This window comes from Egretta garzetta, unplaced genomic scaffold (assembly GCF_000687185.1).
Source record: "Egretta garzetta isolate BGI_Z169 unplaced genomic scaffold, ASM68718v1 scaffold14, whole genome shotgun sequence".
Taxonomy (NCBI): domain Eukaryota; kingdom Metazoa; phylum Chordata; class Aves; order Pelecaniformes; family Ardeidae; genus Egretta; species Egretta garzetta.
Genome location: NW_009259588.1, coordinates 17071 through 41480, shown reverse-complemented (window position 1 = coordinate 41480; position 24410 = coordinate 17071). Strand labels below are relative to the sequence as shown.

Below are 24410 nucleotides of genomic sequence, written 5' to 3'. Positions count from 1 at the left end.
TCTTGATGATGGCATCTTGTCCAAACTAGTTTTGAGCTAACTTGCATTAGCACTGTAAAAGCTTCAAAACAGTTCTAGGCTGATGCTCAAACCAGGAGAAACTTGGTGGCTTTTAGTGGAATTTTCTTCCTAATGTGAAACTCACATTTTCAACACAAAGCTATATAAGTAAAATCCCATTTATTGGGTCAGTATCACAAAGTGCTAGGGTCCAGACTATCTGGGATACATCAATACTTAAGATAAACTGAAGGAAAAGTTCACAGAAATCCCAAGAAAGTCAATTGGCACACCTGTGCTTCCTTACTGTCAAACACCTTTTCCACCTCCTCCTTTTTATTGTTCCATCTTTCTTTGTAGACTTGACTGCTGTTCTTCCCTCTGCTTTTTTTTTTTCTTTTATCTGGTATCTAACAAGTGCAGTATAAATATATGTTGCCACATATGTTGCAGTCTTACTTGTGTTTCTGTCATCATGAACAGTTTGTTTTTTCTGTCTTGGTCTTGCCATCTTTCTGTCTCTTTAGATTCATTCATGGCACCTTGTAATTATCCCTCTCTCTAATTATTGGCTAGTTTAATAGTCTTGCCACACTATACCATTACATGTTTTTCTATAACAGATACTGTTCATCTTTACTAATAGATTTGACATACTACAGTAAGATACAGAATTTATTACACTGTTTATACAAAAGAAAGTAACCTGTTGCAGAACCGTTCCCTACAAATATATCTATATATGAAGAAGGCACCACTAAAGCCTCCGTTCCTCCAGAAAGCCTCTGAATTAACTGAAATCCTTACTAGTGAGATTTTGAGGAACAGGCCCAAAAGGGTCTCCCATGATATCTGCTCCATTCTGCTCCTGCTGCAGGCTACATTTTCATATAATATTATTCAGAAATTTAAAAAGAGTTGTTTTGAAATTAGTTCTTCTTTCAGTATTCTTCTCCCATCCTCCAATAAACCTGCTAGTACACTGATAATTTTTAAAAACAAATGTTGGGAGGTCAGATGTGTATTTTTAGATATAGAAACAAGCCATAGAGTTATACATTTCCAGCACTTCTACCATTTCTTTTCCATCTTGCACTTACGGTTTGCACAGAACACCATCTTTCCATAAACAGATCTTGTATGGAGAAGATAATCCAATAAGGGGAATAAATGTCATGGAATATTGGTTTCATGTAAGTTGAAATATGCGGATAAAATCTGAAATAAACCTTTTTATTTTATGTGTGTCTGGGTTCTGACACTGTCTGTATCCCATGCATTTCATGCATGCTTTTGGGTCTAATAACAATGAAAGCAGGAAGTTTGTGTGATGTCAACATTGCCAGCTAACAACAGTTGTTACTCAAATTGTTTCTCCATTCCAATTCTGAAAAGCTGTTTTTGTCTTTCCTTGCAGTTTTCCACTTGTCCCACAAAGTCACTCGGGTGGTTCCAGAGAGTGCTCTGCTGATTGTTCTTGGTCTTTTCCTTGGTGGTATTGTATGGGCAGCAGATCACATTGCCTCCTTCGCCCTTACACCAACTGTATTTTTCTTCTATCTACTCCCCCCCATTGTTTTGGATGCTGGATATTTTATGCCAAATAGATTGTTCTTTGGAAATCTTGGTTCCATCCTTCTGTATGCTGTCATCGGGACAGTCTGGAATGCTGCCACAACCGGTTTATCTCTCTATGGTGTCTACCGGACAGGAATAATGGGTAAGTAAGTTTGATCTGTTGAAGGCACAATTGTGAATGTTACTGTGTGCCAGCTGTTAGATGGGTGATACTTTATAACTTAACAGCCCTTTTCAGCAGAAAAATCTTATTTTAATGCGAGCAATTTGTAATATTTTTACCAAATTTGAGAATGATCTGAGAAATCTTCTCTGAAGTAAGCACAGAAGGGACTTGAACCTCTATGTCTCATATTTCCCTGCTCTAAGAGTGTATATACACTCTCAGGATAAAGCTCAGGATTCATCCTGCTAATGGACATCTGGACAAAAATACACTTTGAAGGGCTTTTTTCTTTCTCCTGTGATAGAAACCATCAAAGTTACTGTGAAATGGAACTGTCTTCCTTCAGTCAGCTTTAATATTAAGTAAGCAATGGTTGCTGAGTGGGTATGTATGCACGACACATCTCTATTTTGTCTTCTGAGGCTGGAAATTGTAACTGAAGACGTACAGAGCCAGGTAGCACATGTAAAATGCTCTCTGTCTTAATTATATTACAATATAAGGGCAATGGGGCTGCTAGAAGAGGCACAGAACAGCTCCTCAGCAGTCATGGCATGCACATAAGCTATGTACTACCACCTGAAGAACAATAATTCACATTGTATGTGGATTGCATGTGTTTTGAAACAGGCATCCTATCTACACTTTTTTAATGTCTGTACTGAAGAAGCTCAAGAGCCCTTCTAGGACAAAATTCTCTTAGGTTCATGAGTTCTACAAAGTACCTATAAGGGCACACCTGAGTGCTGCTGAGAGCAGTACACATACAGTTTACTGCTGTGCCTGTGCACTCTGCCCATCTTTTCTTGGCAATCAGTGCTGAGATTCTGGACTGAGTGGGTGGCTCCAAGACTGCAAGGGGTATGTTGTGTTGTACGAAAGGCTCAACAGCTAGTCATGGGACTGTTCTCTAACCACAGTGGTGCAAAATTGACTAAGAGCAATTTACCACAGGCTTTCAGGCCATATAAAAAGAGTGTCTCAAATGTCAGAAGTTGCAGATGTTGTGGAGAACATTTTTGTGATGAAGAATTAAACTATTAGCTGATTATTACAGAAGATATCATAGTAGACTTTTTCCAGCCTCAAAAACTGCTCCTGTTGTCCATCACAGGGAAGCAGCAGAATCTGGGGCTGGGTTCTTTGAAACCAAGCATAAGATTGGCATATATGTTACATTAATTTTAAAGGAAACCTGTGCTGTCCACATTTGAAAATCCCAGTCTGGAAGAAATTGTTCATACAAGACTTGCACTATGTAACTGCAGATGTTTGTAATACAGACATCTATGATAGATTTAGCTTACATTTTAGGTATTTACCTTACTATAACCCACATTTTATAAGTAACATTTTTTCTTTAGAAGATTCAAAAGTGACAGCTTAGATGCACACTATTGACTTTTATAGGTGGGCAAGATGTTTAATGTGCTTTCAGCCTGTAGGCACAATAGGCATTCACAATTTCACATTTATAGTTAAATACAGGTTTTCAGGAAGAAAAGAGATGAGAAAGGGATATTGCTATTGCTACAGATTGGACAAGGATTTCTTTCTTTAAATATCCAAGCTGCTTGGCACAATTTAAAAAATATGACAAAAAATATTTTATTAATGTTCTGTTCTGGGAAATATAATAAATGATAATTAATGTTAAAAATATGTTGATCAAAATCATTAAAGGGAAAACATTGACCTCTTTCTGACACGTGAAATGGAAAAGCCAAATGTTTTCCCAAAAATTCTGTTTTAAGTTAAACATCCGTTTATCTATTGCTCTCCTCCCAATCCATAAGCAATTCTTGACTAACTGTAAAAGCTGGATTTGATGGCTACATGTTCTCTTTCACCATTTTGCAAATCTTTCAGTGACAGTATATACTAGAACTCTGAGCTTAGAGCTAAACAACAGGAGAATCAGCCCCTACCACAGGTCACAGCTAAAGCTCTACAAGCTAAAAATAGGGATGTTAATAAAAGCAAACAATAAACTGACATGCCTGGCTAATTTAAATATTTAGAATGAGCCTTAGTTGGTATACTGTGGGGACCTGCCTTTACCACCAAGACATATTATAACTTACGCGAGTTCTAATTTCAGCTATGGAAAAGGTCAGAGAAGTCTGTCCCTGATTAAAACTATGTCATTCTCCAGCAAAGCTAAGCAGGACTTTAAAATATCTACGCGACACATACTTACTAATACACATCGTGTTGACCTCCAAGATGTCAGCAAGATCTGAGCACCGCACTTTGAGAAAAGCCTTGCTGTTGTTACTTACTTGCTGAAGATAGGAGAATGCTGAACTACTCAATTTCTAGAAGAGTTCATAGCAGCTTTTGATTGACTTTCTATGGCATATTTTTGTTCCTACCCCACTTTTTCTGCAACTGGAGTGAATGATACTAAAAGTAACATCACTAAAATGTAGGAATGTATATCCACTACAGACTAAGATGAACTTACTTTTTACTTGCCATATTACTTTCAAATTTACCATCGAATGGGCCTGTAATACTGTCCATCAATATGAGAGTGCATAATCCAAACTGGATTACATAGATTTCCTACATAAATAAACATAAAAGCTGCTCTTTGTTTGCCTTCAATATCCTTACAGATATTATAATTTGCAGAAGAAAGAGAGAGAAATTGATAATAACAAAGAAATCCTTCTTTAGAAGTGAAATTAAAAGATCAGCACCTTAGCTATTAACTAACAAACAGCCATACCAGTCTGCTTTCACAGAATAGGAAGAAGTATATAATCTGGCTGATTGCACCTAACTGTTCACTGTCTTCTGGAGAATTAAGACATGCAGCACTTCTCCATGGAATAACTGTGATTGTGACTAATGCTTAGAAAAGTTCTTTCTGTACAATCTAGGTCATAGTGACAACATGCTGAGTATATGTAGAAGTCCTAAACTGGGCCCAGTGAATTTAACTTGCTCAGGTGTTACTGCTGGCAGCTAGTCACTCCAGACTCTGGTGAGCTGGAGGAAGCAGTGGTCATATAATTAGTCTAAATGAAAGTCTGATTTAGAAACCCCATGCCTCTTTACACTGCTTTGTAGGAATTATAGATGTGTCCTAACCTTTCCATAAATATTTGCTCACTAGCTTTGCAAGTCTTCAAAGAATGTACCAATGATTCTAATTGGTAACATATAAAAAAGATAAGCAATCTTAGTGAGACAATTTATTTTAAAAGCTTATGTTCTATTGTGCCTGATATCTGATAGTTACTGTCATTGGGCTTGTTTCTTCCTTAAAGATGGCAGAGAAGGACAACATTTGATAGATTCAGGTTTAAGGCTGAATTTTTGACAGACTTCAGCTCACTGCTTCAACCCCTCTCTCACACTAAAATGGGTAGATTCAGTCCTTATTCACAACCCAATATGTCCAAGAGTGAACAACACTATTTCTCTTTTTGAAAATATAAAGTAGTTACATGTCAGTGAAAACTATGAATTTCTGTTTTCAGGGCCTTACCAAGGTCCCTATAAACTGTATGGAAAACATTGTAGATGCTCTGATTGGCAGGCAGAAGCTAAGAGAATATGTACCTCTGCAGCTCCCCTAGATTATTGGCCATTGTTGTGTACAACAGGGTGTTGTCTACTCCTGTCTCTGGCTGCCCATGTAAGTGTCCTCTTGAGCAAATATGCCCATGCCATTTTGTATCAAAAATATTTCAACTCTAGTTTCTGTTTCAATTACCTTCTAAGCACTAAACATTCTGCATTTGAAAAATTATCTTGTAAGAGTTCTTGCTAGAGGAGTGGCCATGTTGTTCTGGAAGTACCTTATAGGCAATATTGATTCTTTGGCTACAGCTACTGACTGTCATTGTCTGACTCATGCTTCCAAATCATTTAATCAGATGGATTTCTCCCTTACCTGTAGAAATTGTGCCTGATACCACTGTCTATTAATTTTGTACATGGGCCTCTGCCCTGTGTTCTGATGAATGAACTCTCAACATACTCCTCCTTTGCTCTTCCTCGTATCATTTTGGGCTTCATCACTTCTTAATGAACCTTGCTTCCTCCTCCATCCATTAATGAACACAAAGGGAATTTTCCTGTTCTCTACCCTTTCAAAAACCTGTTCCCCAGAAAAAATGACTGGGATACCACTCTTGATTACATGAAGAGGGTAAATTTTGCAAGATGTTTAGGAAGCTGAGCAAAGCAATCTTTGTGGCTCTTCCTTTTCTGTTACTTTTAAAATTATAATGATGCTTGTTTCAGTCTGTTTCCATAACTGAACAAAATAACAATAACTAAAAGAAGATTAAAAGAAAATTAAATAAATATTGGGTTACTTTGTCACCAGAGTTTTGTAGTTCCAAAACTTTTGAAAACATTGCCAAAATTCCTAAGGGGCTACAACACAAAAATGTTGAGGTACATTTTAGTCCTGCATCTGTTTTCATGGTCCACTTGCAGACAATTTAACATTGGCTTCATGAATCATATTTTGGGAACAAGTGGCTTAACTGCATCTATCAATGAATGTCTACTTGAATAAGGAGGCCGCAAGTGGTGCTTAACTGCACTGGGTGCAGTTAAGCCCCACTGTAGCAGTTATTAGTGACCAAGAGTCATATTTGGCCTGTGGCATGAAGTATTTTGGAATGTTTACTTCAGGAGTACTGGTATATTCCTCTTACCATCTTGTCAGTTCTCAGTTATCCTGGGATAACTTACTCAAGTTAGATAAACCATACCATACACAAATACAAAGCCACTTTAGATCTGGAAATACTTATCTCAAGTTCCTTGCCATAGGAACAAGACTGTACTGCTCCCAGAATCAACTTTGATCCACATGGGCCAATGCTGGATCGAACAAACCTTGTAGGATAGAAAGTGACACAATGCAGAACTTGTTAAATAGTTTCTGTGCCATGCTTTCCAGTTGATGCCTTAGGATCCCTATTTTCAAGGATTTTGCATTATCTGTAATATCACAGTCTGTCATTACTATAGATAATATAGAGCTGACTCTGCTTATACTTTGTTTGCTTTATTTTTGAAGGCCACCTGAATACTGGACTGCTGGACTTCCTCCTGTTTGGCAGCTTAATTGCTGCTGTGGATCCTGTAGCTGTTCTGGCAGTGTTTGAAGAAGTCCATGTCAATGAAGTTCTATTCATCATTGTTTTTGGAGAATCACTTCTGAATGATGCTGTAACTGTGGTAAGTAAAGTATATATCCCAAAGTCACCCCAACTCTAGAGGGTTTCTTCTTAAGTGTATTTTCCCCTTAAATGAAATACTGTGTCATCTGTGTGTATCTACTCATGGGCTAGTGTAGCATAGCTCACGGTGTTCTCTGTCTTGCTTACAAACACCGTATTGCAAAGATTAAATGTTTGAGCATGAAAGCTATTTGGAGCCTGTAAGTCACAGAAAAATATACAGTCCTGGGTTGGGTAAGCATAAAAAAATCTAACATGAAGTTTCAGGTGTGTATGTTTTATTTGCCTTTGTGGTTCTAGTAGGGCTTTTGTGACTTACTGAAATTAGTTCCAAGGATTTAAAGCCTTTCTTTGCTGTTGTTTTTAAATGCACATACTCTTTTCTGCATATTTCCATTATGCCCATAATTTATATGCATACCTCAGATATATAGACAGTGAGAGAGAGAATACTCAACAAAGTGCTTATGCCTCTTCCCTCTCTTTTACTTCAATCAGATGTTTAACAAACAGCTATATAACAAAGAGCCAACTTGGGAAAAATTGTGGGACATTTTAGAAATGTTCTGGTTTGGGTTGGGTTTTTTTGGCAACATGTTAATTTCTGTTTGTTTTTTTTTTTTTCATTTAGAAAGAAAAGGAAAACTTAATAGACTTTAATAGACTTAAAGCAATCCCACATTTCTACTGATGTTTTTATTTTGATAGAAACCCTTTTTCTTTTTGCACAGAATTTTTCTCAGAACAAAACATTCAATAGTTTTGTAGTACAGTGCTAGTGGGCTGGGATCAGAAATCATATGGCATAAAGATGCTATGCAACTGAGTTGCTATAGAGCTTCAATTCATTTCTTGGATTATCTCCTATTCCTGCTTCTGCTGTCTCCAGAGGATGTTAAGACGTATCTACCAGGCTCAGTGACTTAATTTTTTGCAACCAAGGCAGCAAGGCACTGCAAGGTCAATGGCAGCAGCCTGAACCGTTGTTAACATGAGTTTGAAAATGCCATTTAGGAACTCCAGAGAAATCCAATTGCCTTTAGATGTCAGTCTCATTAGTACTTCTGGGGTATTGCCAGGAATAAATATTAAAATAAACCCTCAATGAACTCAAGTATCAATATCACTGGCTTTCAGAAGGAAAGAAGTTTTTGTTACTGTGAAACGAATACAAACACTCTATAAATAAAAGAAAGTTTGATTGATTGTTGAATAAAACCCAGACAAGAAGAGTAAGCATGATCAAGAGTCAGAAAGCACAGCCTATGAGAAAGTTTGAAACAACTTGAAAAAGGAAAGACTAGAGGACAGAAGAAACTGGATGATGTAGCATTCTTTAAATGTAAATACGTAAAAGACTACTGATACAGAACAAAGTAATCTGTACGCCATGACTGGAGTAAGTATGATAAGAATTAACAAGCTTAGCTGCAACAAGGAAAGTTGAGAAAGCTACAGTAAAGTTCTTCTCCATCACTGCAAGAATTAAGAATAGAGTAGACAGGCATGTGTCAAGAATGATGCTCATACAAACCTCCTTAGGCAGGGGTATGGACAAGATGAATTTTTTACTTTCAGCATTATCACTGCTAGTCAATTATTTTAAAAGCTTTAGTACAATCGTTATAGTTTATTCTCTTTTATGTTCAACTTATTTTACATATGTTCAACTAGTATCTTATTATCTTATTAAGTATCTTATTTATCTTATACAGGCAATTAAATAAATCTGCCAAATACCTGGATTTTAGAGTGAGTGTTGCTTTAGAAAATGCATCTAGATGTAAAAATGCTTCTTATATATAGATATCATACCAAAAAATAAGAAAGCTGGTTTTTTTAAATTTCTCTTTCTTCTTTCTTCACTGCATTTTTTCCATTTTGAAAAATTCAACAATCTGCAGAATCTTCTCCCTCCGTGCAGAATTTCCTTCGGTCATACATAATTTCAGAATTTATAATGTTGGGGCCCAAAAGGAGATTTTTTTTAATAGGCTTAATTTGGGAGCAAATATTAAGTTAGTCTACTTTTCTTTTCAGGTGCTCTACAATGTGTTTGAATCTTTTGTTAAAATAGGTCCAGAGAATGTGACGGGGATTGAATGTCTCAAAGGCATAGGTGCGTAGAATTTAATTCTGTATCACATATTTGTTGTACATATGCAGGCTTTTAAACAAAATATTACTATTATGCTATCAGTAACTGTTATTTTTCAGTCCTTTCCCTTGTCACTCATATTCCCACACTCCTGTAGCATACACAAATGTCTTAAGAAAATAAATAAGTGAATATTCCTGAATATTTGGGAAACAATGAGATTATCTGTTTATTAATCTTCTCTTCTGAGAAGACTCAACAGATGTGGAGTTCAGTTGTTAAGAGCACAAAACTTGACAGCTATACATATTTTCTTTGTATTTTATAACAAGTCCTTAGGTTCAGCCCATGCCCTCCATGCATCCCAGGAAAGTCGAGATTGCATATGGGCATTCTCACTCCTTAACACTGATTGCCATCAAGTAACATTTGCTAGTGAATCTCGAGAAATGTTATTTACCTAAAAATTCAGTCATTATTTCCCATTCCAAGCATGACATGATCCTACATTATCTTATGAATCAATATTTTAACAGTGACTTTGGCATATTCTATAATAAGCTTTTGGAAAAGCATTTGTTGACAGAACGTGGGAAAAAAATTGTTGAAAGAAATCTGTGGGTTTTGAATAAGCCTAAAATGGTGAGGCTTAACAGAAAGTAACCTTGTTTTTTCTACAGAATGCTGCATTCACATACCAAGTGCTCAAAAGCAATTAATGTGCATTTTAGAAATATTTTTAATGTGTCCTCCAAAGTTTTTTCTGATTTGCTGGCCATATAATAGAACTAGTTCAAACCATTATATTTCTACTGTTTAAGCTGTGTTTGGTTTTGTTTTTCAGTGTCATTCTTTGTGGTGAGCCTGGGTGGGACACTGGTTGGCATTTTCTTTGCCTTCCTGCTCTTTTTTTCACCAAGCACGTGAGAATCATTGAACCTGGATTTGTGTTTATCATTTCCTACCTGTCCTACCTCACAGCAGAGATGCTTTCTCTTTCCCCTATCCTTGCGTAAGTCCTTTTTTATTACTGCCTGTGAAGGGGCTGAGAAGGCAATATTGTTTTTAAAAACATTGAAAAGAAATACCTAAATTATATAGGACAACTGTAGAATATAACACTCATGAAGCTTATGCTGAATATTACTATCTTCACATTGCAGTAGATTATAGTTTGCAAATACTGTCATACAGCCTTGAAAAGGAACACAATTTTTCCAGTATCTGCTGTGCAACATGACAACTTCCTTTGCAAAACACAGAATCGACTCTTTCTTCTTTGTGATTCATAATACTTTATAACTAACAGTTGTCCATTTGTATTGACATCTTTTTTTTTTTGTAATAAACCTGGTATTTTTCTAAGGCATTATGTGAATGCCCATTATTTGCTGTTCTCACTGTCTTTACTGCTCTGTTAAGGTTTGCCTAAATCTTGCATATTTTGGCTTGAGTACCTCTGTGGTCTTTCTTCTCTTAGTACCTGTTGATTCCTGGCATACTTTTCTTCTCAGTTTTGCTTGTCATGTTTGTAGATGCTACAGTGAGTATAGTCAAGACCTGAAAATCTTACTGTAAACAGATCATTAGTTTAAGATTATGTCTAATGTAAACAAGATTTAAAATTTTGCATGTAAAGCAGTATGGTAATCTGAAGAGAATTAAAGTCTGTTATGATCTAATGAAATGTTTTCTTCAGACTTCTCAGGATCACCCAAAAATGTTTGAGATATGCTTTTCACCTAGATTAGACTCCAGAATGACTATAGTGTGTTTTTTCCTAGGAATTATTGGTGGGGTTTTATCACTATGTGACAGACAGATGGAAATAATATCAAATGTTGCAACAAATATTTTCTGAACAATTGCTTTTTTTTTCCCTAGGATAACTTTCTGTGGCATCTGCTGTCAGAAATATGTCAAGGCTAACATATCTGAACAATCTTCTACAACTGTAAGATATACCATGAAAATGATGGCCAGTGGAGCAGAAACTATTATCTTCATGTTCCTGGGAATTTCAGCTGTAAATCCAGATATCTGGACTTGGAACACAGCTTTTATTCTGCTGACTCTGGTCTTCATCTCAGTATATAGAGTTATTGGTAAGGGGATGATCTTCTTCCTGTCCTTGCATTGTATTGTTGATACAATCACATATTCTTTTGCAAAAAAAAAAAAAAAAAAAAAAAAAAAGCGATTTTGAGTTCTAGACTTGTTTCTTTTAAAATACTAGATTTATTTTAGTTGAACTTGTGATTGGTTTTGGGTTATGAGGGTAGACCTCTACAGCAAGCTTCACGATATGCTGAAAGTATAGTAGGATTTCACTTTTGATGACATGTGAGAATATGACTAACCCAGCAGTTAACATGAATCACCCAGTGGCTAATCCTTGTTGACCCAGCACATGCCATTGGCAAAAATCTCCTGGTGAAACGGACTTTGTTCTTTAACTTCAGCCTAACAAAAGATGTGAGTCCCAGCAGCCATCTCTTTCCTTCAGCTCTTTCAATTTGGTAATAGATTGTCTTAAGCTAATTTTATGGTTGGCTTCAGGTTTGAGACACACAGTGATGTAAGACCATACCTAATTATACCACAGGTTCTCTGGCTTAAGAAATAATTCTGAGGGACTGGTAAAACTGAGTAAATAAGACTGTGTCAGCTAGGGATTACCTACTGTCAATTTACTGGGTTTATATAAGTTTGCAAACATTTCAAAATACCTAAGACCATTTGTCCAACTATATAGGTCTACTATTTAATCACTGTTTTGTGAAATTACAAAGGGGCTAAAATCACAAAAAAGGCATAGAATGAAGTATTTCTAGAGTAATATACATAGTGATTTGGTGTATGTACTTACATCTGGGAATAAATAAAATGGGTTTATTTGCCTGTTTATCTTGAATTAAATTAAAATAAAAGGTAACACATCTATCTAGCTGTCAGTTTTCCTAGACTCTGTATTCTTATTCTGTCTAGAGATTCCTGGGCTGAATGAAGGGACTAACCCCATGTTCTCCTTTCTAAAAAGTCTGTAACCATTGTTCATTTCGTGACCTCTCAGTAACCACTGATGTGCGTGAAGTGTTTAAACAAGTTTTCAGTATCTTGGCTTTGTTATTTGTTGTATTCCTGGAATGAGTGATTAACAATCCTGTAATAAGTGTGATCAATAATTAAGTAGTAAATATTCGGCAATAACAATATGCATCCATTAAAGTAATTGAGCTTTGACATCGATAAATTACTGAAGACCTGATGCTATTGGGCCTTATGTAATTGCAGCTCTCATACCCTTGGAGGAGTCAGATTGATGGCATGAATTAATTTTCAAGGTCCCCTCCACTAGAGGCCTTCCTTACAGTTGTACACAGAAGATATTCTTCCCTTAGCACAAGTTCAAAGTTCTCTAAAAAGAGAAATATCTCTTTTGCACCTGTTAACAGTTGTGTCCTGCTGCAAGTAGGACACACATGCTGTGACACTCTCAGAACTGGTGAACCTGTTTTCCTTCTGTACAGTGGGAGCTCTGGGAGACATGATTTATACAGCTTTAGGTCTCCTACAGCAGGCAGCATCTCACCTGTAGGCTTGAAGATGGCGTTAGCATAACTACACAACCCTCCGCAAGACAATGACATAAATGTAATTTTTCATAATTTGTAAAGAGTACCACACTTACTCCCTAAATCAATGCTGTTTCAACCCATTTCTCTATCATCTGTTAAAAGACCCTGTGGGTATGACTGACTATGGTGCTAGAAATTCTATTCTTTCTTATCTGCGAATTTCAAAGGTCAGCACATAGCAGAATTTCACCTGTAGTGCCTATGCCAGAGGGCAGCATTTTCAGAAGAGCTGCTGGCTCACAGAAGCAGCTTCATCTAATTCCTTTGGCTAAACATAAAGGGGATGGTACCAAGTGCGCCTGCTGTCCTTGGCAGTGTAGCAATACAGAGGAAGTAGATTGTGTAGAGAATTCATTATGAAAGCAGGCTGGTAGTACTGTTACACACAGTTGGGACATTGACATTTCATAAATGTATCTCTAGACATGCTGGTATTTGTTTCTTTATAGGCGTAGTTTTACAGACATGGATTCTTAACCACTACAGAATGGTCCAGTTGGAGATAATAGACCAGGTGGTGATGTCATATGGTGGACTACGTGGAGCAGTTGCTTTTGCTCTGGTGGTACTTCTGGATGTGGACAAAGTGAAAGAGAGAAACCTGTTTGTCAGCACAACTATCATTGTTGTGTTTTTTACTGTTATTTTCCAGGTAATTCAACTTCTTAAACATGCTTCTTGCATGGAGAAGGAGTCTCCCAAAAGTACCAAATGCTTAAAGAAGTTCTCAGCTGAAGGTTGCATATTGTTTCACTGAACTGAAAGCATAATTGAATTGTAATTTTAGTAACAGAGATCCTATTTTATGTTTTCATATGGCACCACAAGGGATAAAACACAATTTCCTCTGTGCTAAAAAATGTTCAGCCTTAGCTGCTTGGTATTAATAGTTCTCAAGTTAGTATCTGATTAAACATCCTTCACCTTATGTGAGTAACTATAGAGAACAGTCCTTTTTATGGGCAAATACAGTTATTAAGCTGATCTACTTGAGCCTAAGTCCCTGCTTCAAAATAGACTAGTAAGCAGTGGGACGAGAAAGTATTTAGCATCCAAAAAAATAGCACTTTCTGGATGAAAAAAACATTAATTCAAATGGAGATATATCAATATATGCCAGCTTGTAATTTTTTCAAATTTTTATAGAAAGCTTAACTGTGGTCACAGACTCCTGATATGTGCAGAAAATACCACATTCAATTGTATAGGAAACACTTTAACCCTTCCACTACCATATTTTTCTTATAGAATATATATTGTTCCACTGGCTGGTGTCTTTTCAAGCTTTTGTAACACGAGCTGAGTACTGCATTATTTTATGTTCTAAAGGGGACAGAGATCAACGGGCGAAGTATGAGAACCACCATATAACATACAAAAATACTCTATTTCTCTTTAACAATGACCAGCTGGAGGAAAACCTAAGATAATTCCTAAGTATTTATTATCATGTTTCAATCCTTAGGGACTGACTATCAAGCCTTTGGTACAGTGGCTGAAAGTGAAGAAAACTGAACACAGAGAGCCAAAACTGAACGAGAAACTTCATGGCAGAGTAAGATATTTTTAAACAAAACTATGGTATCTTTTGGATTTTTACAGAGTGCCTTAAGAGAAAAAAAAAAAATCTTTTTGGAAGGGAGAGGAAAATCAAATTTCAAGTGCAAAATCCTTCAAACACTTCAAAAGTTATCTGTAGGCTGTAATTTGTCTTTTGGTTGAGTCCTGTGAAGGGATACTCAATTGAAGGTTCTGGTCTTTCACTTGAGAATTCAGTGAGGCTGAAAGTACTGGGGAAACAGCACGGCTGGAATATGTTTCTTTCTCTACATCTAAAAGGGGAGGACATTTGATTGAAGATGACTAGGGCAAAGAACATGGAAGTAAGTTTATTTTTCCTTCTTAAATACTGTTTATTTATGGAAAAGATGAAAGCAGACTTTGTAGCTTGCATTTTACATAGAAAGGTGGTCTGCTGCCCAGTGCAGATGTTAATTATGTACTGAAATTCCAGATTAATGGTAATAGTTCTAGTTCAGTGTGAATGCTGTATGTGCCTTCATTTCTTTAACCTTTTAAAATATTTTGAAACATGATCTCTTCCAATTCACTTTCACACAATATTATAAAGTTTTTATCCAGTAAAAAAACCCATGCATTTTCAGTACAAATATAGGTTAAAGGATGGAAGACTATAAGACATCTTTCATAGCCTTCTTTAATTCATAGACTCTACAGATTTACACAGCTATCCTGCATCGAGTATTTTAACACATTCTTGTATGAGCTTCTAGTCTTGTCTGTTCTTACATTGGAGGTTACCTGAAGTGAATTAACAACTTAGTAGTGGACAGGGTTTGTTTCTGAGGAATTCTTTTACAGACTACTGAATTATGCTTTTGTTATTCAGCAATTCAAATTTCCATTGCCCTTCAAATATTTTACTATTTGAAAATCAGTTGCTGCTTCTGTGAAGAAATACAGTCTGTCTACATTTATGTTATATACCAGTTGGTAGCACAGGCCGAGCAGTAGTGTTAATCCTAACACTTTGTAAAGTTATATATATTGATTTACCACTTCCTAGAATAGTCCAGCAGATATTGTCTCAGGAGGCACAGTGCTCCTAGATCTATATAAATTGCAGCCTTTAGAGAGAGGGAGCGCTGTCTGTTCTCAGGGAGTAGGAGGGAGACAACCTTTTTATAGTATCATTTTATCCACTTCCACGTCTGATATCTCCTGAGGCAGTAACTAATATTATATTCAGGAATAATCCATATCACCCATGTTGTTTTAAACCTAGCATGCTGTATATTCTGGAGTAATCACTCCAATATTAAGAGTGAAATGTTAAAAAACATATACACAAAAAGACCAAATTCTACCCGCAGCTGCCTTGGTTTGAATCAAGAGTTATAAACCTCATGATTTCTATCAGCCATGTAGTATACCCAGTACGGGATTTTGCCCTAGATATTAAAAGTATGGTGCCTACTTCTACTCTGAGGGAAGTATGGGTTCTTGAAACATCTAAAAAGAAACACTAGGATTTAATCATTGACACTAATAGTGGCTGATACACTTCATAGGCCAGAAATGGAGATGGTAAAATGAGTCAATAAAAAGTCTTAAAATCTAGTATTAAAATGGGGGTTTAAATACCTTCTTGCTGAGACCCTTGTAATTCAAGAATAGTCAGTGAATTTGTAAAGAAGTGGTTAGAAAGCTCAGGAGCTTTGAAGAAAAGCATATAGTAGTTAGTATTTCTGTAAATGGGGAAAAAAATCTGCTTAGCAGCAATAAAATTATTCTGTATAGTCACCTGGTCTAACCTGACATAAACTGAGATATTTTCTAATTATGGCTTTTATTTCTGTAAATGTATTAATTCCACTTTCACTTTCCTAGGCCTTTGATCACATTCTTTCTGCTATAGAAGACATTTCTGGACAAATAGGACATAATTATCTGAGAGACAAGTAAGTAGTAATTAACTTGGAATGTTGAAATCCTCCTAGGAAATCTTATCTGTAAATTGTGGCTTTTTAAGCCTGCGAGTTTAGGGACAGCAAGGATGTCAAATGTAGTTGAAAAGATTATGTACTGAAAATACTGGAAATACAGCAAATATGGAAATAGTTTATTTTTGTCCCCTACAACTGGAATCTTTTCTTTTTCTTCCACAGTTCAGATTAGGCCTTTGCAAATGCCCCAGTTCATATCCAGGGATCAGCTTCTCTCAAGATTTGAGAACTGGTCATTTGCTCAAGATTTAACCTAAAACGTTAATGTTGGTCCTTCTCTGTAATACTACATCTCATGAACATTTTTTATGTGTGGAGACACCAAAAAACCCTCAACCATGACTATGCTAGTTGTTTATACTATTTCTACAAAGGATGTGTTCAACACCTCTGAAAGCAATGCTTTGAAATTACTTGCATAGTTTAAGCCTATTAGTTTGAAACCAATACAGAAAATTACAGATCATTTTCATCCCCCTCTGTTTCTAGTTGATTCATCTTGAGCCAAGCAAAATTACTCAGCTGAAAGATACAGACACCATTTTCTTTAAAGTATATGTGAAGAGTTGCCATTGTGATGGGCAGACATCCATACTCTAGATGAATAAATGTGAAAAAAGGACGTTAAATCTGGACATCTTTGAGTGTTATTTAAGGTTAGGCAGTTCTCTCCCTGGAGTTAGGTCATTTCATAGGTGCAGACAGGCACAGTTCTGACCTTCTAATGTCCTGCTGATTCAACACATGAATTCCAATCCAAAAGCTATGTGGTTGTGTTAGCTTCCTGCAGAGCACTCTCCTAACCCTTGCTGAGAAGCTGAGTGTATTATTAGTTTAGGTTCAGCATTATGCTCATATAACTATGCAAATCCTTGGCTGGAGCTAGATTGTATCTGAGCTCAAGAAGAATTGCTCACCTGTCTGTACCCAGTTACAGGGACAGTCTCCTTCATTTCTTGTTGCTCTTTGTTCGTTTATGCAGTGAAGAATTTTCATGAGGCATCCCAAATAGAACATCCTCTTCCTTTTGGTCTAAATTTTCAGTTTACTTTTTGGGAATGATTTTAAGCAGGCTATAATACAGGTAAATACATCCCCAGTTTTGAAATACTATCCTGAAGATGGAGCTAAATATTTTTAAAGTGGCAGATTAGAGTTTCACTTCTTAGATGTCAGAAAGTAATCTCCCTGAGTAACAAGAGGAGTAGCTTAATGCAGATCCATGGTTGAGTGTGTGGTTTGATGAGTGATGTATTTTGAATGAGACCACCTTAAGTCTGCTTCTTTTGGACTATATGTACATGAAAGTGCTCTTCCCTCAAAAAAAAATGGCAGCCCCTAGCATTATAACCAATGTGCTCAGCTGTGGCAGCCTGAATTAGAGACTGCTTACCAGATGTTCTAGCTAGAGAAGAGGAATAGTTATCAATTCTGTGAATAATGTTTAACAACAAAAAGGTTTCAACAATCTGAATAAAAAGCCATAAACTCAAAATACTCAACTTGGGCAAGATGGACACTTTGAAGATACTTTGAATAGTATTCTCCAAAGTTGCTTCATGCCCTTTAAAGAAAATCTTGAGGAAGGTAGATGAAAATAAAGCAGCCTTTCTCTTCTGGAGCCTAAATATGAAACGGCAGATATCCTACTATCAGACAAGCTTGGAAGTGTAAATCACAGAAAATACATATCACTTCTATTCCCCAGAGAACATCAATGGCATGAATAAGGCCCTCTGCAAGTGCTTTTAGAAGGGCTCTGTTGTTTTGAACTTATTTTCTAGGCTGGTTGTCCTACAATACAGCTGGGGAAAAGCAGATTCCCTGCCAAAGGAAGAAAGAAAATTAAACTTTTAGAATGAAGCTGTTAAATACAACAATGCATAATCAGAAGTGAAAAAATAAGGTAGTGTGATCTCCCAGAGTAAAAAATGCCCTAGTGACTCTGAAATGGGATACTGTAATCATAGCACCCTTGCTGTTGTAGTAATGTTTTGTTAAGTGAACCTATTAAATGCTTTGTGACAGCTGCTAACTCTGTAGTAGGCTTTTCTTTAACTTTCTTTAAATGCTAATTGAAAAGCTTGAAAACAAAATTCCCTCACATTGCTATGTTCACGATTATTTTAAAGTGCTTAGCTCAAAAAATATAATTTATGCTAAACTAAAAATGCTGTGAAACTAAAATTGCTTGTTGCCATTAACACAGTTTGTTTAAATTATCAGGTGGTCCAATTTTGATAGGAAATTCCTCAGTAAAGTACTGATGAGAAGGTCTGCTCAAAAATCAAGAGACCAGATCCTTAATGTTTTCCATGAACTCAACTTGAAGGATGCAATTAGCTATGTGGCTGAGGTACTTATGAACATATTATAGCATCGTTTGGGTTTTGGTCATTTTTTAATTTGTAATATAACCTAAAGTTGATATATTACAGGAGATGTTTAGAAGAAAATTATTTTCATTTCTGTTCTGCTTGTCCTAAATTTGTTTTGAGTCTCAACATCACCTGTTTGAGTAGCTGTTATTCTCAGTATTATGCCTGATCCCCAAGTATGAGTATATTATACTTATGTTAGTGTACTCTTCTGTTAGATTTTACTGAATAACTTTGTTTCTATATTCATTGCATGAAAAAGTACTGTAATTCCAAAGGGATCAGGCATGCTGCTGTCTTTCTAAATGCGTCAGCAGAGTCTGACTCCTGCAGAACAATGGTTCTATGTGATGACAAATCTGATTTGAAGAAGCTCACTTCCAAATGATGTGGTTATATGATCAAAGTAGTGGACTGCTATAATCTCATTCTGCCAGATCACAGTAGTACAAAAAGATTGGGAAGGGTAACTCTAATTCAATGGAATCAAAAGAACCACACTTCAAAAATTAGGGTTAAAGTGACATACTACAGATACTAAATGCAATCACAGAATTGTGAACTTAGGGAGACTTAAGACATGTAACAGGAGAAATTTTTAAAGTTAAGGAATTGAAGAAAGTTACTGGCCTTCTGCAGGAGTACATTCCCACTTCTGCAGGTGTACCATTCCCAAACTGTAGCAATGTTAACAGATTGTGTAAGAATTCCTAATTTTCTTCAGTATGAAACTGGCCACCTTAGTTCAAATCACCACAAATGTGCAGTATTCATACAGCATAGAGGATAATTTTATATGGAGTATTTTAAACAGTGATCTTTGAAGTGATAATGGCTGCCCATAATCTCCAAATGAACTCATTTTAACAGCTAGGTGATATACCAGTTAATTTCTTTAATTAAAATAAACACTATTACTATGACTGATACTACTACTACTACTAATCTTTTATTTTTTTGAAAATGAGCTACAGCCAGGCAGACTTCTTCCAGTGAAATATAGAATTTCAAACATCAAATTCAGAAAATAAGATGAAATTCAGAAATTATGTTAGTGTGAAAAATGGGGAGTGGTTCACAAGATTAGCAAATACTTCCTTTTGAGATTTTGTAAATTACCCATTCGGTTTTCAGACCATCTGAGATTAAGAACTGATTTTCTTTGTCATTGTGCTTTCTGGGTCACACCTGAGAGGAAGAAAGTTAGATAATGACTTTGATGTTGATGAGCATGAGATTCATGTTCAGATTCGCTGCTGAATCAGTTCAGTAGATTCATTACAGAATTTAACAGATGCAAAGTGCTCTGTAGATCACTAAGCCATGCAGATTTAGCCCCAGAATCTTTACCTATTAATGTCTTGAATCCTATATAGTAATGTCAGATTAAGTTAGATGATTATTTTTTTAGGAGAGTTACCTTTTTCATTATACCTTAGTACAGTTCATAACACAAGGAAACTGACTTTTGCTACCCTAGTCCAAATACTATTTGTGTATATTGTGTCTTGCAGACAAATTCTATTGGCAAATGCCTACTGATCTGATAATAATAGACAAAGAAATTAAAAGTTCTCTATGTTCTACAAAAGATTTGCAACATAGTTTCTTCCCCTGGAAATCAGTTATGTTAATATTCCTGATTAGTTATGAATTGTGAATCCTAAAGTCATTCCACCTTTCTCACGTTATTATTTGTTTCAGTGATGCCCTGCTTTTCTTTGACTTCTGAAATATATCTTTGAGCTAAATATCTGTGAATTACAAACTGACATTGAATTTGAAGCCATTTCTTCCTGGAGGAGTAAAGATCTGTCTCCTCCAGCTACTCACTTGCAAGAAACTGATGCATTTAAAAACTATTTTATAAATTTTCCTTTTTCCAGCTCTGCTGTTATGCTGCATCTGTACAATACACAAGACCTTAAGAGAGTTCAGTCTGAACCTAAATAAATTCCTTACAGTTGAGAGGGGAGAGCCTAAGCCAGGCAAAATGAAAATAATCCAGAGCAAATTAATAGAAGCAACTTAAAATACTTACAGTTCATAACTTCTTCTGGCTAAAATTCCTCCACTGATGATGTGGTACGATGTATGTATGAAACATTAAACTTGATTTGAAAAGTAAGTCAGATGCACTTAAGAAAATGGATGGGATGATGCTGACCCAGAATTTACTTTTGTTTCTCTTAAGTTTTCTGCCTACAGAGGCCAAAGTGTACTTCTTAATGTCACTGATCTGATCCAACACATACTACTGTAACATGTATGTGGGCTACAACAATAAAAGGAAACATTTGTTTGATTTGCTCTATGAATATAGAAATGTAAAGGGGCCACAATACAGTTAAAGTTGGAAAACGGTAGATAAAATACCTTTCAATATTCTGCAAGGGAGGTGGGTTTTTTTGGTGTATTCTTTATTACAGTTTAAAATGTAGAGACCTGCTATGTGATTTCTTTCTGCTGTGATTCAAAACCATAAATGGGTTCAGCCTGTGTAACCATGATGTCACTCAACAGCTACCTAATCAAGAGATTACACAAGCAGTAGGGAAAACTGAAGACATAAATCTGAGCTTTTCCAGCAATTCACTTCTGTAACACTAATTTTAGAACTGAAAGCAAATCTTACCTCTTCAGTATCTCATCTCTTCATGCCATAACTGCTTTCCAATAGTCTTGTAGACTTCTACCACTACTTAAGATTTTCTGCTTCCAGTCTGGTAGAGGACAGAAAACTTAGTGCTGTATCTTTGAAAACACTACTGTTAGCGCAGCGATGTGCTGAGTCATAAAAATCTGCATAGATATCCCTATGAACTTGGTTTGCAATGTGGTACAAAGTAAAAAGTCCGTGCCTGAAAGGGTCTGTGAAGAGAAAAGGGTTAGACTGCAGAAGTGCAAGGATATAATTTGCAAACATTGAGGCCTAAGAAATCATTAACATCCTCAAAATCAATTTACAAGAATGGAATAGTTGCTCTACTAGCTTTGTTCATTGGGATAATGTCACTCAGTGTAAAGAAACCATAAAACCAAAAAATAGTTTGTATTCATTACCTAAAATATACAACGTCTCCCCTGCTTGTTCTGCCATTTGCATACAGCAGCCTCACAAATTATCTGCATTTTCTGATACACATTTTGCCCTAGGTGTTTACAGCTGTTAATATGTCTTGTTTCTTTCTGTGGCCAGGGAGAACGTAGAGGTTCCTTGGCATTTATACGTTCTCCAAGTACAGACAACATGGTAAATGTGGATTTCAGCACCCCACGCCCAAGTACCGTGGAAAGCTCTGTCTCTTATTTACTGTAAGTAATGTGGACTGATCAGGGGGAGAGGGAGAGTGAGGTTGTGGGGTTTTTTTATATGTGAAGAAATGGAAGCAGTGTTATAAATTTTGAAAAATGCAAATCAATGGCTTCAATCACTACTTTTTTGATCTTCAGTTAATCTTTTTTCTCCCACATAAAATGGGTGTATGTACAGTTATACTGTTGCATTTTATACATAAACAAATTTTGGCAGTAAAGGCAGATAAGATGAAGCAGGCATCCACATTAGAGTTGTTTCATGTTCCTTTTGTTCACCAACTGCTATAGACAGGGCTAGATGTGTCATTTCTGTGTCTGCTCCAGGAGGAGCATCTCTCCATCAGGAGAGAGGCAAGAAAAAAAAATTGCTCCTTCCTTAACTTTTTCATGATTCTTTCACCGAACAGACTGTGTGTCATGTAAACTGTGAAATTAATGCTACACCCACCTGAAAGACAAAAATCAAAATCTTTTCACATTCTCCATTAGATATTTGTTCACTCATTTTCATTTAGCTGATTTTGACCTTTCCTTTTTTTTGTTAAACTTAATTTCTCCCCCTTGTTCTACATTTTCCTGTTTTTACTTCCTCTTCAGGAATTACTCATTTCTGAGACTGTTATTTACATACTGTATTCTTCTTCAGGAGAGAAAAAGCTGGACCAGTCTGCTTGGACATGCAAGCTTTAGAGCAGAGGAGGAAAAGTATCCGGGACACAGAAGACACAGTCGCTCATCACACCCTACAACAGTACCTGTACAAACCCCGGCAGGAGGTGAGAGCAGAAGCCTAGCATTGGACTGTTTTCCAATCCAAATCTAGGAGACATTAGGAATGAAAACTTGAGAGCAAAACTCAAAAGGAAAGAACCCATCTGTAAAATCTGCACCCTTGAGGAAGATAGGCTTATATTCTTTCTCTGTCTATATTCTTTCTCATTTATGAACATGCCTCTTTAACAGAACTAGTGCCTTTGATTTCACTGGGACCAGTGGAATGCAGAACTGGGTCCAATATACGTTCTGAAGCAGGATTAAATGGAGTGTATCAACTGAAGTGATTCGGACACTTACAGGAAGAGGCTTCCTTTGAATGACAGTCACTCTTACATCCTTAAGATTCCTGGACTTACACTTGGTTCATGGTGAAGAAAGAGAAAGAAAAAAAGGAGTTTCATTAATGCCTTCAGACTAGTTAATTTTTTTTTATGGAGTTGTTTACATTTGCATGACATTGATTGAATGCATTGATTCAGGGCTTCCAGCTGAATTTCTAAATAAATTAATTTTGTCTTCCCTTCCTGGCAACAGCACAAACACCTGTACAGTCGACATGAGATCATGTACAGTGAAGATGAGAAACAAGACAAGGAGATTTTCCATAGGACAATGAGGAAGCGCTTAGAATCTTTCAAGAGTACCAAACTAGGAATAAACCATTCCAAGAAGCTCAATAAAATCCACAAGCGAGACCGGGGCCAAAAAAGGGTAAAATACTTTCCCAAGGATCCAGATGTAGCCACACAAACTAAAGGGTGGGGAGGGCAGGGAGGACTCTGAAGGGTCCTATGTCCTCCATTTATCTCTGTCCTATCAAACTTCATGAACTTAAAGGGCCTAAGCAGGAAGAGATTAAACTATGAGATAACTCAAGGGGCATCCTCTCACATGCTGCTTTTCTCTATGCTTTGGGACCCTTCTTCTGGGTGAGGTATTTTTGATCACTTGAAAAACAGACCTTGAGCCATGCTAGAACACTGTGGGGAGATGTTGCAGGGTAGGTGTAGCAGGGTAGCACCATAGATTAAAGTGTTACACAAAATTTGCATGAAACTAAGAGGGAACATACAGCATACAAAAAGCCAAAGTTCCTTTCTTTTCCTGTAGTGAGTGTAGGGGGGAAACTAATGACATCCATATTGAGTCTCAAGCAAAGATTACAACAGATTTCAGGGTTATGCTGCTGAACTCATGATTTCAAAGGATGTCACTGCCATTTCTATCTGATGATGTTAGCATTTTTGGTAACTTTATTTGGTTTCTTTCAGCGGAACAGCAATGTCCTACCAAATGGAATAATACCTTCAGAAAATCCAGTACAAGATTTTACTTTGAAGGAAAAAGGTAAAAAGACTCTTAGACCAGTTTCATTAACTGCATTTTACCAGCTACATTGTCAGTAAAGCAGCACTGAAAAATTTTGTGATATGCAACAGTGAATGTGATATTAGAAAGGGACTTCTAGTCATAATTCGGAATTTAGAGTGGGGATCTGCTCCATGCTTAAACGCAGTGTCTCGATGATTTAGAAGTTGTTCTTCTAGGCAGCTGGATGACAACCCAAATTTTAATTGGCCTTTTTACTCACATTTTTAAAATACCACATTTAAATTTGAAAACCAAACAATGCAGTGGCTATGATATTGATGAACTTTCAGCTTCCTTTTGGATAAGCCACACAGAGCAACTTTTGCTAACATTTCTCTTTTTCAGC

General features: G+C 36.4%; 1 protein-coding gene across 1 annotated transcript in view; it reads left to right on the top strand.

Annotated features, from left to right (window-relative positions):
- Window positions 1-24410, top strand: part of SLC9A3 (solute carrier family 9 member A3) — a 50339-nt gene that overhangs the window by 22725 nt on the left and 3204 nt on the right. The window contains 14 exon segments of the mRNA XM_009637913.1: window positions 1418-1720; window positions 6795-6955; window positions 8998-9076; window positions 9900-9962; window positions 9965-10067; window positions 10940-11160; window positions 13143-13345; window positions 14159-14248; window positions 16105-16175; window positions 18447-18576; window positions 21798-21913; window positions 22563-22692; window positions 23228-23404; window positions 23965-24040. Coding sequence (XP_009636208.1) covers window positions 1418-1720; window positions 6795-6955; window positions 8998-9076; window positions 9900-9962; window positions 9965-10067; window positions 10940-11160; window positions 13143-13345; window positions 14159-14248; window positions 16105-16175; window positions 18447-18576; window positions 21798-21913; window positions 22563-22692; window positions 23228-23404; window positions 23965-24040 — 1923 coding nt within the window.